General features: G+C 38.8%; 1 protein-coding gene across 4 annotated transcripts in view; it reads right to left on the bottom strand.

Annotated features, from left to right (window-relative positions):
- The window catches only part of dop1a (DOP1 leucine zipper like protein A), a 31,629-nt gene that overhangs the window by 12,885 nt on the left and 1,424 nt on the right, over positions 1-17,320 (bottom strand). Inside the window, exons 2-16 of one of the 4 annotated variants that reach the window (XM_008431917.2) lie at positions 13,811-14,007; positions 13,552-13,733; positions 13,281-13,451; positions 10,862-11,051; positions 10,656-10,754; positions 9,244-9,343; positions 7,948-8,057; positions 6,421-6,535; positions 6,180-6,300; positions 5,978-6,097; positions 5,644-5,761; positions 3,531-3,560; positions 2,036-2,275; positions 453-972; positions 74-357 (exon numbers count right to left, since the gene is read on the bottom strand). In XM_008431917.2, the coding sequence (XP_008430139.1) occupies positions 74-357; positions 453-972; positions 2,036-2,275; positions 3,531-3,560; positions 5,644-5,761; positions 5,978-6,097; positions 6,180-6,300; positions 6,421-6,535; positions 7,948-8,057; positions 9,244-9,343; positions 10,656-10,754; positions 10,862-11,051; positions 13,281-13,451; positions 13,552-13,733; positions 13,811-13,948 (2,538 nt within the window). In that variant the 5' untranslated portion in view covers positions 13,949-14,007. The remainder of the gene's footprint in view (positions 1-73; positions 358-452; positions 973-2,035; positions 2,276-3,530; positions 3,561-5,643; positions 5,762-5,977; positions 6,098-6,179; positions 6,301-6,420; positions 6,536-7,947; positions 8,058-9,243; positions 9,344-10,655; positions 10,755-10,861; positions 11,052-13,280; positions 13,452-13,551; positions 13,734-13,810; positions 14,008-17,320) is intronic. The other 3 variants (XM_008431918.2, XM_008431919.2, XM_008431920.2) reach the window with 3 other exon arrangements.

The following is a 17,320-nucleotide window of genomic DNA, read 5'->3' as shown; positions in this document are numbered from 1 at the left end:
AGACACGGACGTCAGAACCCTGAAGGATTGATAAGAATCCCACGAACTGCAAAGCAACTTCTTCACTTTCTACCTTGAAGAAGTTCGTTTTATCCGCAATATGCTTCAGGATTCCCTGAGTGAGTGGAGGCCTAATGACCACAGCCACTCGACCCTGGCTGGGACTCATTGGCTGAGCGGGCTCCGTACTGCTACTGGAAGCCAGACTCTCTGCCGTCACCATAGCAACTGACTGAGTCAGGCCTATTAGGTCCATAAGCAGGGAGATGGCAACACCCTGTAGGCTGAAGTCACCAGCCAGGCAGCAGGCATCCATCAGGGTCTGCAGCCACACTGGCAGCCGAACCTGTTCGCTGTCTGTACAGGTAAATGAAGCAAGGCATTTATTTATCTCTGATAGCTTAGTAGAGAAGATAAAAACAATTTCATCTTTTTTTGGAACAAAGACGTACCACATTGCTCTTCCTGTGCAGGCGAAGACTTGAGGTTGCCCTCTGCAATGTAGACTGGGAAACTGGAGCATTCTAAGAAGAGCTGACAGGCAGCAGTGAATGCAGCCACACCATCTTTCTGGCCCACTCCAGCTCCTGAGCACGGCTCCGTATAATTACTGGACTGGGAACCCTCGGAAACCAAGGGCCCCGAATGCAAGAGCTCACCTCTCTGACCCTCAGCTTTATCCAGGTGCTCAGGAATAATATAAAAAGTGATCAGACAGGAGAGAAACTGCTGGAAGTGCTCCAGGCAACACTGCATGACTGGTTTGTCCAAAGGCTTGGACTGACACGAGCCTGAGGGACGACTGCCTGTTCTAAGAGGCGGGTCGGGATGAGAGGCTCGCTCTGGGTCCTCGGAACCATCTTCTCGGTATTGGATGAAGTCTGTGAAGCCACTTTCTGCAGAGCGACAGCCAGTAGGGATTTCATCGAACACGTCCCCACTGTCGGTCATCTGTGGGACAGAGGGAGGAGTCTATCGACAAAAAAGAAGGAAGTGTGATCTCATGAGTAGAGTCAAAAAGTTTGAACTAATAATCAAAATTTGAATTATAAGACAAGAAAATGACCATGCTTTCTTTTTTAAAAGCATGTTTCAATTTGAATGCAGGTAATTACATTTTTTGACAAATATAGGTTTTTCCTGACATTATATTATGAGATACAGCAGTTTTGCCTTGTAAAGTTTGCATTGTTACCTTACTAATAATGCTTTTCTAAAGCTTTGACTTCACATTCTTGAATTAATGACGTAAAGGCTTGCTTCTGTTCATATCACAGAACAAAGTCAGTTTAATTAGTTCTTATCACTTTTATCATTGTCACAATAGTATCACAATATATCACGATAAAATTTACTACTTTGAACAATAACCTCCAATATTTTGGCCACTGCTATCTTGGGGCTCCATAACAAAAATGGGCAGCATATACAGCTTGGACTCAGATGAACCAAACTGTCTCCACAGTCTCTTATGGGTGGGATCGGGTTGTCATAGTTTTGACTGGATGTTTCCACTCTAAAGAACACAGAACAACGTAAAGGTGTTTAAAGCTAGTTTAGTTGTCCAACTCCTCTGGGAGAAAATGAAAGGGCTCAGCTGCTGGGTATACCTCTTCCATCTTTCTGCTCCAAGTCCTTAGGGACGTACCTCAACTCATCCATGTTTCTCTGGGAAGGGAACTTTGAACCGTCAACCACGGCTCAGTGAATCGCAAAACACTTACAGCAACCAAGGAACCAGAAGGTCAATGATTAGCCAAAGCAGAGTTTCTATTTTTAGCTTCAAATGCTTTGCGTCAAGGGAGAGTTTAATGGCCACCCAACCAACTGTGCAACATGCAGCGAGAGGCCCTGATCAGAGACCAGGACACACCATCAGAGACTAAACTAATGAGGTTTTGGACTGTAACTTGTATCAGAACTAGGCCAAGATAGACTGAATGCGATGCCAATGGCAAGACCTAGATTCTTCTTCCCTTTTTTAAAAGAATATCAGAAAGAGAGAACTGATTGGACTTTAATTTAAAAAGTCTACCTGTTTGACATCCACGTCTCTGCTTTTGTTCTGCGCCGCCAGGCCCGGCGGCTGCGGACTCGCGGGCAGGGCGAGCGGGGACACCAACGGAGGCTGCACCTTGCTGAGGATCTTGGAGCAGAGGCGAAGGCAGTGGGTGAGCTCCCCGAGGTCCAGCGCCTGGAGATGACAGGTCAGAGCTGCCACCATCCGCAACAGCAGCTGAGGGAGATGCTCCGTCTGGATTTCTATGTACGTCTCCTGGAAATACGGACAAATAATTAGACCAAGTCGTTTGTTCGACTAGGTGGGGTGCATCGGTTACCAACCGTTTCTACAAAGATAAAAAAAATATATATTCAAACGTATATAAATAATTTGAATTCAAGAATAAGTTTAAAGTATCGTTTTAGTTTTTGCTCGTTTTTGTTTTAACCGACACTGCCTTGAAAAGGTATTTAAGCCTGTTGAACCTTTTCACATTTTCCAATGATACTGCCACAAACATCAATGTATCACTGGGACTTTGTGTGAGCAGCAAAAAGTAAAACACAATTGTAAAGTGTGTGGAAAAGAGCAAAGAAGATCAAAATTACAAAGAAACTGGTCATATTCATGTTTTACAATGGCCTAGCTAACATTCAGACCTAAATCCATTTAAGAATCTGTAGCAAGACTTGAAAATGTATGTTTCCCAGTTTCCTCCATTCATCTGACTGTGTAACAAAGAAATATTCAAGCCACTTTGTAAAGCCTGTATAGAAACGTGGTTGTATAAAAGAGTCACTCATAAGAATCAATAGGAAAAAAAGTACATTGTAATATAATCAAACTTTGTATTCATTTCCTTTCACCTTACAATTATGGGTTATTCTGTGTTGGTCCAGCAGATAAAAATTGCAATAAAATACAATAAAGTTGGTTATAATGTGGAAAATGTGAAACTATTCAACAGGCTGTAACACCTTTGCAAGGCAAAATAGGTAAAAATATTATTTTAATAAACACCATAAATAAAAATTAATGGGCACCTACCCATTTCATACGAATCAAGTCAAGTTATTTTTATTAAACAAGCGAAACATAAAACCGAAAAAAAAAAACTGAGTAAACTCCAAATTAGAAAATAAGCATGAAATCATGTTATGAAATTAAAATATCACAATTCTTAAAACATGTGGATTTTTTGAAACAAAACAACAACAAAAAGACGACAACAACATGGTGTGTGCAGTAGCGTAAACTGCATGCATGCTTAACACGAAGCACAGAGAAAGAGAGAAAAAAAAAGCCAAGTGAAGTTTTTGTCTCATGTGATAATCATAATCCCTAAAGATCATGTTCTCCTTTTGGCATTACAAAGATGAAAGCAAAGTCAGTCACGAACACTTAAAGCAGAAAGAAAAAAAAAGGAACAAAGGTAGCTTGAGGGATGTTGGCAGGACATTGCTGAAATGTTACTGTAGCCTCAGTGAAGCAAGGTGAGGTGAAAAAGCAGGAAAGAGCTGTACTTTACCTGGCAGATTACCCTCATGCTTCTAGTAGGCTTCAAGGAGAAAGAGCAGAGAGTTTGAACAGACAGGAGCAAGCAGAGCAAGCACACGTCATTTTTGCAGAGACGCACACACTCATCCTTTCATACCGATTACCACACAACCTTATAGTTCACGCACACACACTCAGAGCATTTCTACAGGGTAACACTAGTGTAGGATTTCCAAACTATTCAATTTGGAAACAGCAGAATAAAAGCGTACAGTCTTACTAATAAGATGCAAACAATAATCCGACAAGGAGACTTTAACCCCCCCCCCCCCCACAGGCTTTTTCAGACAGTGTGGAGGCTGCATACATAAAGCACATACAGCTATGGTCATAAGTTTACTTTCACTTGTCAATAACATCGTCATTTTGGGCCTTTAATAATTTATTTGAACTAGACTTTTTAATTTTCCTGCAGTGGAATATTGACTCAAATTCAATAACAATTGAGGGTACAAGATTAATTTATTGTGGATTTTCTCTAACTTGCACAGTGTCAAAATCACACATGCATTATAAATGCAAAGAGATCGTTGTCAGTTTATTTTTTTTATAAATGTATCATGGTATAGAAGCCTAATATTACCAGAAATACCCTTTCCTTTTCTTTGGAAAGGGTAGAAAACCAATGCCAGGTTGGTTGTGTGAGGTTTTTTATTTCCTATTTATTTATTGTTTTTGGTTGTTTTGTTTTATTTTGGACTTTTAAAATGTTGTCCTGTTCCAGTGTGAAGTGTTCTTTACAAAACTTAAATGTATGGATCCTGCAGAGGGCAAACTTGCATTATTAGACCATTATCAATATATTACTTGAAAATGGTCTCAAAACAAAAATATTATTATGTATGGGAAATAATTATTGGGACAAATTATCGTAAAGAAAAATTTGTTATTGTGAAAGGGCTAATGTCAGCATCATGCTGATGCACTGCACGAGTTAAACAGAAGAAGAGAGTTCGAATGTGCAACCAGGGTGAGTGGCTTCTCTGAAACTGGCTACGACTTCTTTAAGCTTGTTCAAATAAACTATTAAAAGTCCAAATGTAAATTTTAATATGACATTCATGCCCATGTTGAGTGTATTGAAAACTTCTGGCCACAACTGTAAGAAGAACACACAAACTCTGATATGCGTCACATCCAAAAACTTGGGCAGGAAACTGAATCCCAAATTCTGACAACATGGATGCCACACTGTAAATGTTTGTGGAACATACTAAAACAGCAAACATTCTGAATATATAGAGGAGGTGTGTGCCAAGCATGCGTGAGACGGGCAGCTCAAGCAGGAGTCTATAATTACAAAGATTATAGAATAGAAAAGAGGGGGGAAAATGTAAAGGAGTTCAAATAAAACATGAAGGAACAAAGAGAAAGGAGGAAGAATAGCACATACTATGTCACAGAAAAAAAGAAAAAAAAAACACTTTTGTGCCACGTTGATGCCAATATTCTAAAAACAGAATAAAACCTGCAGAATGGCAGATAAGTTTTTAAAATGCAGGATCTGCTTTCTGGTCATCCGTTTGCAAAATTGTATTATAAAACCTGGGCACTTTGTCGATAAACCATATCTTAGTTTTTGACTCTACTGGCTGCTGCTGCTCTGTGCTCAGATTTCCTCCAGTACACTAGAAAAAAAAAAAACAGCTGAAATACAAGTAGGAAAACTAAAACGTTAACAAAAAACAAAATAAATCAGCAGCTAAGGATGTTTTAGGTGCATTAAACCTAGTTATCCCCATACAGGATGCAAACCCTAAAGACTACTTTTTTAAAAAACATTTTCGTATTTACTTACGTCTCTTAAAATTAAAATTGCGATGGTTTTGCTGCAGATTAGTTAAATCTTAAAATTTGGCAAATCTCCAGAACTCACAAAATCAAAAAAAATCCTGACAAAATAAAAGAATAAAGTAGCAGGAATTGAAAGAGTAACAGTAAAAACCATCTGAAAGAGAAAAATCTTCAAAAGATGGAAAAAAAACAAGATCAAAGGTGAAATGGAAAGACAGAATGAAAGAAAGGAAAATGGCAGAACAGAGAAAGAGAGAGAGAGAGAGAGAAAAAAAAGAGAGCAATCTCACCAAGGAAACAATGTCTAGTAGAAAATCTACCAGCTGACAGAACTCCACCAGAGAGAGATCAGGAGACTCCAGACTCCAACCGTATCGGGCAACACGTGTGCTGCGGTTCAATGTTCTCCTGAAACACAAATATATACAGTTCAATGCTAACAGATCAGAGGTGATTTTAACATAAAATAATGTGAAAAATGAGGACAGAATCCATTTTAGACCTCTAATGAAACAGGATTACAAACTGCTTAAAAAGCGATGACAGCAGGTTTAATTTTGCTATTCTTCTGTAAAAGGCTTTATCATTTAAGCCTTTCAGTCTACAAAGCATGTCGACGCCAACCTGCAGCACTCCTCAAACCAGCGAGCGATGTAGTCCCACATGTAGTACGGCTCAAACGAGTTGAACAGGAGATTGGCTGTTTTGATGAGCTCTGCAGTTTTCTTGTTTTCACGCAGTTTACTAGAAGAGAGAAATGAATAAATTATGTTATTTACACTTTTGAGTCAAAATAAAAACCTAACAAAGCCTGCATTAAACTCGCCTGCTGAGGTGTGTGTGATCTTTGCTGAACGGACTCTGGTTTTGAAGGTCCAACTCCGTCCGGCACTGCGTGTAAAGAGTCCGAAACACTTCGATCAGGACGTCCTCTAGAATAGCCGGCCCTGGAGCGACAGATCAAAAATAAGCAGCCGATAAGTAAAACCTTTAAATATACGATAAACGTAATTGTTAACCACACAAATAAAAGCCTGATGCGGTCGAGATGTTGACCGATGGGTTACCTAGTTCTGGTTTGTCTAGCAGACTGATCAGGATGCGAAATGGCTTGAGGTCGTGCATCAGGATGCTCTCCTCCTCCCCGCCTCGAGCCTTGCCCTGCAGAATCCCAACCATTGCCTAAGAGAAAAAAAAAAGACACATATTGAAACCAAATCTGTTCAAAGTAGGGAATTTTACGATTTTGAATATTAAATTTTTGGAAAACCAGGATTTTTTTCCCCACCAATAGTTCAGAGAGACATGAGCACACCCATGGCAGCCATCTTGTTTACAGCTTCTATGTATTTGAACTTTGAATTCAGATCAACTCCATGACTGGATATAAAGGCCAAGCTAAGATTTATTTTTTTTATTACGAGAATAGAATCAGCATATTACAACAATACGGTCGTATGACAAGAGAGTCGAAACACTACCACAATGAGAACTCAAACCAAATTAAGTAAAAAAATTTTGATGAGAAATGTTGAGCATATTGTGAAGATAAAATGTTATCTTTTGACACATCAGCATCAAATTATTAACAGCAGGAAGAAGAACTACACAAACTGAGCTGGTCACATCAGATCCTGATAACAAACCTTTTTTTCTCAGAATTTTTTTCTGGTAAAATTGTGTCTTTTTTTCTACCGATACAACGACTATATCCTCGTAATAAAACAAACATTCTCGTAGCCTGGCCCTAATTTTTTGTCATACAACTCAGAGAAGAGATGATTGAAATGAAGGCCGCTTTTTGAAAATATTCTCTGTAATTTCTTTTTTTTGAGAAAAGAAAGACAGGGAAAAAAACAGAGCTCAAGCCTCTTATTATGCAGAGTATGTAAACATTTGATTTCAACTGTATATTGACACAAACCATATCTGAGGCACTGAGGAGCAGATCTGTTTGTTTAACCTTTTTTTTATTTTGAAAACGCTTAGCAGAACCAACTTCATGATTTCTCCTTTATGTGTTTTGATTTATTTTTTTTCCCCTGCATGTTTTACGCTTCATCTGCCTTCTGAGTCCCTGAGCTGCCATCACTCTCCCTGTTAAGAGAGCTTCAATGACCATCTCTGAGCAGATGGCAGAGGTGGGAGGGAAAAAAAAAACAAGCACACATAAAATAAAAAAAAACCTACATAACACTTAAAAAAAAGAAAAGAAGCTCCCGTTCAGTTTTTGCGCACCCTGTTCCAGTCCCTTGAGAACTTGAGCGTATCAAACAGCAGGAAAGATGCCGTGATTTGAAGCGCAGCGTGATGTCTTGCACTACAACAGAGAGACGCGCTTAAAGCTCAGGCTGCTGGGAATACAAGCAGCAAACCCATCCGCATCTAAGAGCGGACGTCTAACTGGAAGAGAAGTAAAAAAGATAAACTACAAAACGTCTGTCGCCCAAAAGCAGCGAAAGGTTTGGAACATTCCGGATAGGCACGCACTTGGCCACCCTTAATAGACATGTGTACTCTTTAAAGCGGCGTCCTTTGGGGGTCATGCGGGACACCTTGGTTGACCTGATTGTGTGTTCAGCTTTAAACCTCACCTGGACGAGCATGTCCTTGGAGAAGCTGTTGAAGTAGTGGGAAGCGTGTTCCTCCGGGTTGCTCTGCCGAGTGCTGCGGGGGCCTGACATCCCGCCATTGTTGTCAAAGCCTTTAAAAGTGACAAAGAAAAACATTCAGAACTGAAAGGAATATCAAAATTGTACAAATTCAAGATTTTTGTGATGTAAAATTATGGGAATTTGACAAATTATAATGGGTTTTTTTGTTTTGTTTTTTTTCAGATATACTGTGATATTTTTACCACAGAAAAAATAAAATTAAAAACTACAATAACATGGGCATCCATGTTATTGGATGGCCAATAACATGGCCAGTAACATTTTCATATATTGTGAAAATGTTACTTGATTCACTTTCAGTATTCTGTCTTCTTGACTTTACACCTGCAATCAATAGAACTGAAAATAACATAAATATTAGAATATAAACTGAAACATTGGAATAAATTGCAAAGTCAAGATGCTTCAACAACCTCTTTTTCTTTAAGGGTGCATATATTTTTGCAACAAAGTTATTGCATCTTCTATATTTTTGTCCCTAAGAATAAATTTATTTAAATCTTCTTTTTAATGTGAAATATGCATCACATTTTATCTCATTATTCAACTACATTATAGAGCCACTGTTTGTCAAGTAGTTTAAACTTTAAAGCCAATTGTGAGACTGGGCGTTGTTGTTTGATAGTCAATAAAATATAATTCTAGAAATGATGACATTTTTAATCATCAGTACCAACAACTTTGAACAGATTTGTTTTAAACAATGGTATGATGATACATTCCCTAAAGATTGGGATTAACCTTTATTCATACTCACCATTACGTTGCCCACAGGGAGCGAAAAATGAGAGAAAGTGAATTAAAACAGCGAACAGACCAGTTATGCATTAGACTCCTTGTGTTTAGAAGTAGGGCTGCACAAACTGTTGCAAATGCTGTCATCTAAATATCACTTTGCATAATATTTTATCAATTAAAACTGATAACAGCCATTGCCGTTTTTACCGTGACCTAATATTGTGCACCCCTTAGAAAGAAAGGATGAAAGTTTTAGAATAAATATAGAAAAGGTTTCTTGGCACAAAAATGCTTAGAAAGCATTTCTATAAAAATTGTATAGGAAAACAGTATGAATGCTACAGTAATGACTGGTAACATGCAAAAGAGTATTTTGTCACCATTCCCAATGCAATATTATACTGTTTTTTTAACCAATTTGTCTCACAGAAAGACCTGGATAAGAGTGTGTATCTTATGTCCATGTGTGTTTCTCACCCAGCAGCCAGGCGTAGAGTCTGCGGTTCAGAGACATGTCTCTTCTCAGAACCACATGCAAAGCTGCTGAAAGGATCCGGATCATGTCAGGGCGGGTAGCCTGAAAAAAAAAAACAAACATGTGGGACAGTGTCTCTGAGGTCATGTTCAGACGGAAGAAATAAGTGTTTTATTCTCTGTGATTGATTTTACAAGTTTGCTTTGTCCTCTATTTTTATGGTGGTTTAATTTCAACTTTTTGATTTTTACAGTACATGCAGTTACTGTTCAAATCTGAGCATCATTGTGGTAAAACATTAAACAATATTTAATTACATTACATTTTTAAAAGAGGACACATTTTTCATCTTATTTAACCTGAACATTAGTAATGAACAAGTCAAGTAGAAAACAAAAACACTGGTGTAAACTGTGCGATAATGAAATACAATGTTTAAATATCTTTACACTTATGAACAGTGAACAGAATGTAGTATCACACTATCTTTTCCAAAACATTTAGAAAAAACGATAAGGATAATGTGCTTTTGAAAACATCGATTACAATTCCTTAAATTTCAAAACTATTCTTTGCTAAGAAGTTGTAATGTTAAATGTTAAAAAGCGGAAAAAATAAAATATAGAGAAGGAAGCACGCAAAAAACAAATCACAGCAACACACTTCACAAGGATTGACTGATTCAGACTGGAGGTCCAGGAGATTTTTCTGTCCAGTTCCCTGCAGCTTTCAAAGAGACGTTATTTGTTTGTTAAGTAGGTCAACTCATTTAGGTATAAAAAGGATATTAAACTAAAATGGGGAGCTATTGTTGAATAGACATTTGACAACTACCCAGTAAACTTGGTTCTTCAAACATTTTGATAACTGTAGCCTTTCACAGAGAAGTTGTTCAGATTTCTTTTATTTATCACTGTGTGGTGGATCTTTGACAGATCTTCATTTTCAAAGATGGTTTCTGGGCATATTTTGTCAACTTTTCCATTTTTCCTTTTAGCCCCACACTGAGCAACATGTTTTCATGCTCAGGTCTGGACAGAAAATGAGTGAAAAGCAGCTAAAGTCCTAAAATAAAAACTTCTTCAAACAAAGTTCAGAATATCAGAAAAACAATAGATCAACATCAACATCAAAGTTTACAAGAAAGCCAGAGAAATTAGGGTGGACAGAGGATTTATTGAAAGTGGGCATAAATGGGTTTGATTATCTGCTGACCTGCATGATGCTCTCCTCTCGTTCGTTCGTCTTGTGCATCGTTTCAAATACAAACATTGTTGGTGTTGTCACAGGAATACCAAAACCTCTTTTCTCATTTGACAGTTTCTCCGGCAGAAAATCTGAGATCTTTCAAACTTCAGCAACTCCTGAATCGTGCTGAACTAGACTAAAAATGTTTTGCAGACGTTACATTTACCTGGCTCATATGGAAGGGGAAGCAGAAGAGGATGAGGTCCAGAGTGCTTCTCTGAACCAAAACGCTTGAGTCCTGCACCGAGGTACTAACAGCCTCCACCTGGTGAGAGCAGAAACTCACTTTTACTTCGTATGTAGAAAGTATGACTTATCTGTTAGCTGAAGATCATGAAATGATTTCATCGAGCTGGATCATTTAGCACACACCATAAGCTCAATGTCGCTGCCCATGACATAGAGCTGGTCCTCCATGGAAAGCTTCCGGTTGAGGTGCAGCAGAACGAAGGAGACCCCGGGGAGACGCACAGAGGGGCTGGTCAGGATGCTGCCCCACAAGGCACTGTAGAAGGCCGACTGCTCCACGGCTGCAGCCACTTTCTCCAACAGCGTGTTGGTTCTGTCGGAAACACACACATACACACAGACATGTTTGCGGGGCTATCTTTGTGGGGACTTTCCACTGACTTCCATTCATTTCTACAGCCTAAACCAGGGGCGCCACCAGGAATCTTGGGCCCTATGACAAAAAATTTGATTGGGCCCCCCCACGCAGCTGCTGTTACAATTTTTTGAGTCTATTTGACCCACAAAAAGCGTCACAATTTCAAAGGCTTGCAACTTTCTGTCTTTGGTCCAATACTGATACTAGGACAATATTTGCTGCTCATGAATTTTACATACAACAGTCCACATACAGTATACAAGTAGGTTGCTTAATTTTTTTCTGTTACCGAAATGTCTCTCCTCACCAGCAACATGGGCAACATATAAAATACACATAAAGCAATCCAGACTTCTCAAAAAATGCTATGAAGTTGCATTTTATTCAAGCTGCAGTACATAACTTTAATAAAAAAATATGTTTTCTCCATATTTGTTAAAGCTGTCACCATGTCGTGTCAGTTTGCTATGAGACAGATAATCAATGAAAACAATTGGTCTCCTCCGTCTCCTTCCTGAACTACTATTGCTGGCTAAAGTAATGCAACGCTCCGGCCAAAACAACCAATCAGAACCAGGAGGAGGATCTTATCACTGTCAATCAGCCTCATTCACTCGCTGCTAAATGTGCTAATGGGGGAGAAACAACATGTAATTACAGGAAAATAGTTTATCTGCGCTCATTGGTAACTATGCTAACCAGACTGAACATTTACAACAGGTTATGCTAGTTGCAGCATAGCACAGAGCGAGGGGAGAGAGGATGAACAGCCCCATAAGACTGTGATCAACAGTGCTAAAACCCGCCTCCTGCTTCTGATTGGTTGTTTCTAGATAGCACTGGGAGAAGGCAAAGGAAAGGACACAGATTCTCTCTCATACCATACTGTCACAACATAAGGACAATATTTGCTGCTCATGAATTTTACATGAGTAGCAAATACTTTACATAGATGTATGTGTACACATGCACATACATCTATAGATCTGTCTATATATCTATGTTCATGTATGTATATATACACATGTACAATTTTACATGTATTTATACAATTTTATTTAATAAAAAAAAAATCAAGACGAAAGTGAGATTGACTGAGGAAGCGTGTGTGAGGTTGCTCAATTCCAATACTGAAGAAGAGGAAGATGAGCTTAGTGGTTGTAGTGCACAGGAGGAAGATGAAGATGGAGATCAATGACTTCTCCTGGTAGGCCACTGTATTGTTTTATTGAAGCTGCTGTGTTACAGGCGTTCGGAAAAAGCATTTTAGGTACGTATTTGTGAATGTTACAGGTATGCATTTTATTAAAAGTAAAAAATAAATAAATAAAATATATCTGTAAATATCTCATTTTACCACCTTATAGACAAGTGAAGGCCATTCATATACAATTTTTTAATTCTGTACAATTTTTGTGGAACCAGCTTCTATTCAGGTGCACTCAATAGTCTGGAAATTCATTTCAAAGCACATTTTTAAAAAATATTATGAAAAAATTTTAAATGCCTCCTCTGTGTGGAAAGTAAAATGCTCACAATCTTCTATTACAACGCCAGAATTTATGCTATGAATATGCTTTTCAGTCAGATATTGCTCCAGATGTAACATTTCTGTCCATATGATTTGACCTCAGTTTTAAATCGCCAGATTATTACTTAAGGAATAATAATATATAAACAATGTTTTGAAAAAAGGACATATGCTGTTGCCAGAAATGCTGAGCTGCTTGGTACACAATGACATTCCTGGTACTGGAGCGCCCTCTAGTGTCTAGCCAGATTTCATTTTAGAATAACAGAAAAAAAAGTCAAACGTCAAGATTTAAAGGGACTGACTTGTGTTCATTTTCAAAGCACATAGTGCCATTTCATAGCACAGACAAGTAAGTATGTTACGGCGCCAGGTCCACTCAGGCGTTTTGCACAGCTGAATGGTTGCCATGCTAGATTAAATGATTTCTCAAACATGCATCAAAAGAGTCAAATTAACACTCCTGATATGTTTTGATGAGGGAATAACATTATGAGATAATGTAAACCTCAACAAAGTCAATTTTCACAATATTAATATTATCAACATTCTTTTATTTCCACCCAGTGCGCCAAGAGATCCCCTCCAAATAGTTTTCTCCTTGGTTTGCGCTCATTCTTACTGTTGTTGCAGCAGCACTTCTCTTTTCCTACCTGTCGTAATACTCTGAACCTTCCTCCAGACCAGGCAGGACGCCGGTCAGTAAGCCCTGCAGGCCTGGTTTGAGAGTCTTCCCCAGGGGCAGGTAGTAGGTTTCATAGAGCCCCAGCAACACAGGCTTCACAGACATAGCAGCGTTGGAGAGTAGTGGGAAGAGTCCCGAGCTGCAGCGACAACAACCAGAACCAGAACCGACATTAACTTCTAAAATATTTTGACAAAAAAAAAAAAGTTAGAGTTAGTTCTGGCTGGGGTCAGGTTTACCTGTAAAGAAAGAGGTCTTTGGCCAGCCTCTTGGGCCCAATGATCTTGAAAATGATCTCGTAGGTCTCCAAGGCCTTCCGGTGCACGCCGCTGGGCAGAGCCGGGTGGAGGCACTGGGCCAGCCGTTTGCCTATCGTCAGCTTTTTGGGGACAACCTGATATTTTGCATTGTTCTGCAAAACCTGGAAAGAGACAAAACTATGTCAGTCTGTGAAGTTGCTTAGAGAAAACGCTTCCTGAGGTCCTGCGTCACTCTGACCTTGTTGAGCTTGCCCAGTGCGGAGATGAGGTCAGCCCACTCGCTGGAGTACTCAAAGTTCTTGAGGGCTTTATCCACTGCTGCCACATAGTTCCTGTACTTGGAGTCGCTGAGCAGCTCCACTTCCTCTGCATTCATTCTCCCGGCTGGTTTTTACGCTCATGCAACAACTCAAGCCATTCATAGAAACATCAACCCTGCAACGGCAGGACATTTTTGACACAAATCAAAACGATTGGAAAACACTGCTTGCCCAATTCTTTGAGGCTGGTGCAAAACTCCCACCCCAAAAAAACAGATATTTATCAGTACAGGATGGGGTAATAAATATTTTAACCGATGTTTGATGCAAGCAACTCTCATCTCATTTCCTTATTTCCTTTAGTCGGTTTTTAAAGTCTGGAAATGAAACATTTACTTGGTCAGAATGTTGCTTGTGCTACTCCTACAACCTGATATCTCTGGAGAACAACTATTAAAAGGATTTGGCTCCTCTGATTCACTCGTTTTCCTCTGTTCAACGGGTTTAGAAATTAAGAGCTTCAACATCAAATGAGCTGCGATGTGGTGGAGTTTTGGGTTAACATGGGTGATTAAAACCAACGCCATCTCTAGACCATGGAGCTACACAGAAGACATTAAATGCTGTTAAACATGCCTGTCCTATGATTTTTAATAAATCCGACTTTTAGTTACCCATGGAGTTACAGTAGTTTTGGGTTTTTCATTATAGTTGTTTTTTTTGTGCGACTTTTTGTTCGTCTAATTCAGTTAGTTCCAATTAGTTTTTAGAGTGTGTTTGTTAGTTTTCATGAGTTATTATTAGTTAAATATTGTTTAGTTTTACTCTAGTTTTTAGTAGTTATACGAGTAGTTTTAATTTTTTCATACTTTGGTTAATTTTTAGGTGTAGAATTCAAAAAGGTCAAAGTATATTGTGATTATTAAGATTATACATCCACTGGGTAATGGATACTCAACAGAAGATATGGTTTTCAAAAAATATATATTCAATTATTGTTGAACAAGCAACTGACTCTGGAGTTTTCTCCCAGCTTTTTCTGTTGCCATGTTGTGGACTAGCGTAGCACAGTCGCCAGGACGAGAATGGAGCGCTGTAATTTGCCGACAACTGATGTAAATTGCTTATATGGAGGTGTGTGTGTGTGTGTGTGTGTGTGTGTGTGTGTGTGTGTGTGTGTGTGTGTGTGTGTGTGTGTGTGTGTGTGTGTGTGTGTGTGTGTGTGTGTGTGTGTGTGTGTGTGTGTGTGGGGACGGGAACAACAAACAATTTCACATCAGTTTTAAAGGCTTATAAATAGATTCCGAAACACAAAAATGAAGAATAATTTCAAAAATTTTTAGTTAGTTTTATAAACACACAATATAGTTCCAGTTAGCTATAGTTTTCATCAATTTTATTTATTTCAGTTAAAATATTCTGTCAATCTCAGTTTTTATTTTGTTGGTTTTAGTTAACTATCATAGTTTTTCATACTATTCATGTCATATTAATTAAAATGTGTTGTTCACCAATGATGATTCTCAAATTACTTTATTTTTTCATAGGTAATGTGAAGCCTCCTTTTTCTAGATTTAAAACTGATTACAACTAATTTTTAAAAACAAAAACAAAAGATACACTGAGTGGGCTTCAGGGTTTACCAATACTGATTTCTGATTTTCTTTGATCTACATATTCAGATTTTTTTTTTAAGTACTATAACCAGGGGTGAAAGTAAGGGGGTACGGCAGGGTACTGCGTACCCATAAAAGATTTAGTGGGGGTAACGCAGTACCTGCAAGAGAGGGGAGCGGCTGTCTGCTGTAAAACATGAATGGATTCACTGTGCAGCCGTGAGTGCACCCACTAATCAGCCATGACTGATTAGTTTTTCAAGAACAATCTAAAACACGACTTAATCAGTTAATGAATACCTTTTTTCTCATTTCATATCGTTTCTGATCGTGCTTTACTAGAGCAGGGATGCAACACGACGATCGCGGAAGGTTTTGAGTCGATCTCGGCATCAAGTGACAAAACTGAATGCCGCCACCCTGCCTAGGTGGGCCCCATGTGGGGGAAAGGAGGGCTGATATATGGGTCCCATATGGGTTTGTCCGCAGGTTCCACGGTGGCCCCACATGGGTTTGCCCATGTAAGGCCACAGCCTACATGGGCCCTACATGGACAAACCCATATGGGACCCATCTGGTCTGCCCTACATGGACAAACCCATGTGGGGCCACCGTGGACAAACCCATATGGGACCCATCTGGTCTGCCCTCCTTTTCCCCACATGGGGCCCACCTAGGCATGCTGGCAGGGCAGCACGTCCTCCTCTGACTCGCTTAAAACGTTTGCAACTTTATGAAAGAACAACAACAACAAAAATCAACAAAACATGTTCAAATTAATGACCCAACATAAAAATCTCAGTGATTATTGTTTCTACAAGGTGTTGCGCAATTCTGTGCGTTTCGGTTCCATTATCAAAATAACTAGCAGAGCAGGAGTTTAAAATGAACTAATCAACCACCGCTGTGTTCATGAGAGGATTATTAATGATCGCAAAATAAATATTAAGCCTGCAAACCTGATAACGTAACGGACTGAATGTTTTTAACATAATCTCTGGTCGGCTTGTGGAGCACAGGTTGCCATGGCAAACGGGTGTGCTTAAATGGTAGAGAGAGACGGAGAGTAAAACATTTTTTCAATCATTTTTCAATTACTGAAAAATCCAATCTTTCAGTAATTGACAATCAACTATTGCTCATCAGAGCACCAAATATTGGGTAAGCAAGTTTGATTTTCAATTGGATTTTCTCTAAGCCACCTCGAGTCAAAATTTTATACAAGAAAGGAATTAATATTTGATGAAAAGTCCCATACAACATCGTGCTTGGACCCAATCTGCCATTCTCCACACTTTGCAGCTTCTGCAATAATTCTGATTGAACGTCAGACCACCTTCATTTAAAAAGGTTCGAACTTTAGTTTACGGGAACAAGCCTGACTCAGGTCAGTCCAGAGCTATAAAAATCTATTTTTTCCACCTATCTCAAAAAATAAAATTAAAAGATTAAAAAAAAAAAAAAAAGATCTAAACATTGAAAAAATAATATATTTTGTTAATATATTTTAAGGACAGCATATTTTCACATTGAAGAAAATCTCACAATAATTAATCTTATGGATTACTTGTAGACATTGCAGTAACACTACATTATTATTATTATTATTATTATTATTATTAACTTCACTTCATAACATGACGTTTACTATGGTGTTGAAAGTTGTTCCTGTTATTATAGAAAGGTGTTGAATAAAATGCAGCTAACGGCTGATAAATCTTAAAGCACATCGAGCCTGAATGCTTGAACGAAGCAGACTGACCCCAGCATCAAGTCAATTACCCCAGACACTGACTCCATCGTCAGGTCATTGAAGTAGCTTTGACTCATCAGATCAGTACTTGCCTGATTCACTTTATACGGTGCCAAATT

Source organism: Poecilia reticulata, linkage group LG16 (assembly GCF_000633615.1).
Source record: "Poecilia reticulata strain Guanapo linkage group LG16, Guppy_female_1.0+MT, whole genome shotgun sequence".
Taxonomy (NCBI): domain Eukaryota; kingdom Metazoa; phylum Chordata; class Actinopteri; order Cyprinodontiformes; family Poeciliidae; genus Poecilia; species Poecilia reticulata.
This window is presented reverse-complemented; position numbering and strand designations above follow the sequence as displayed.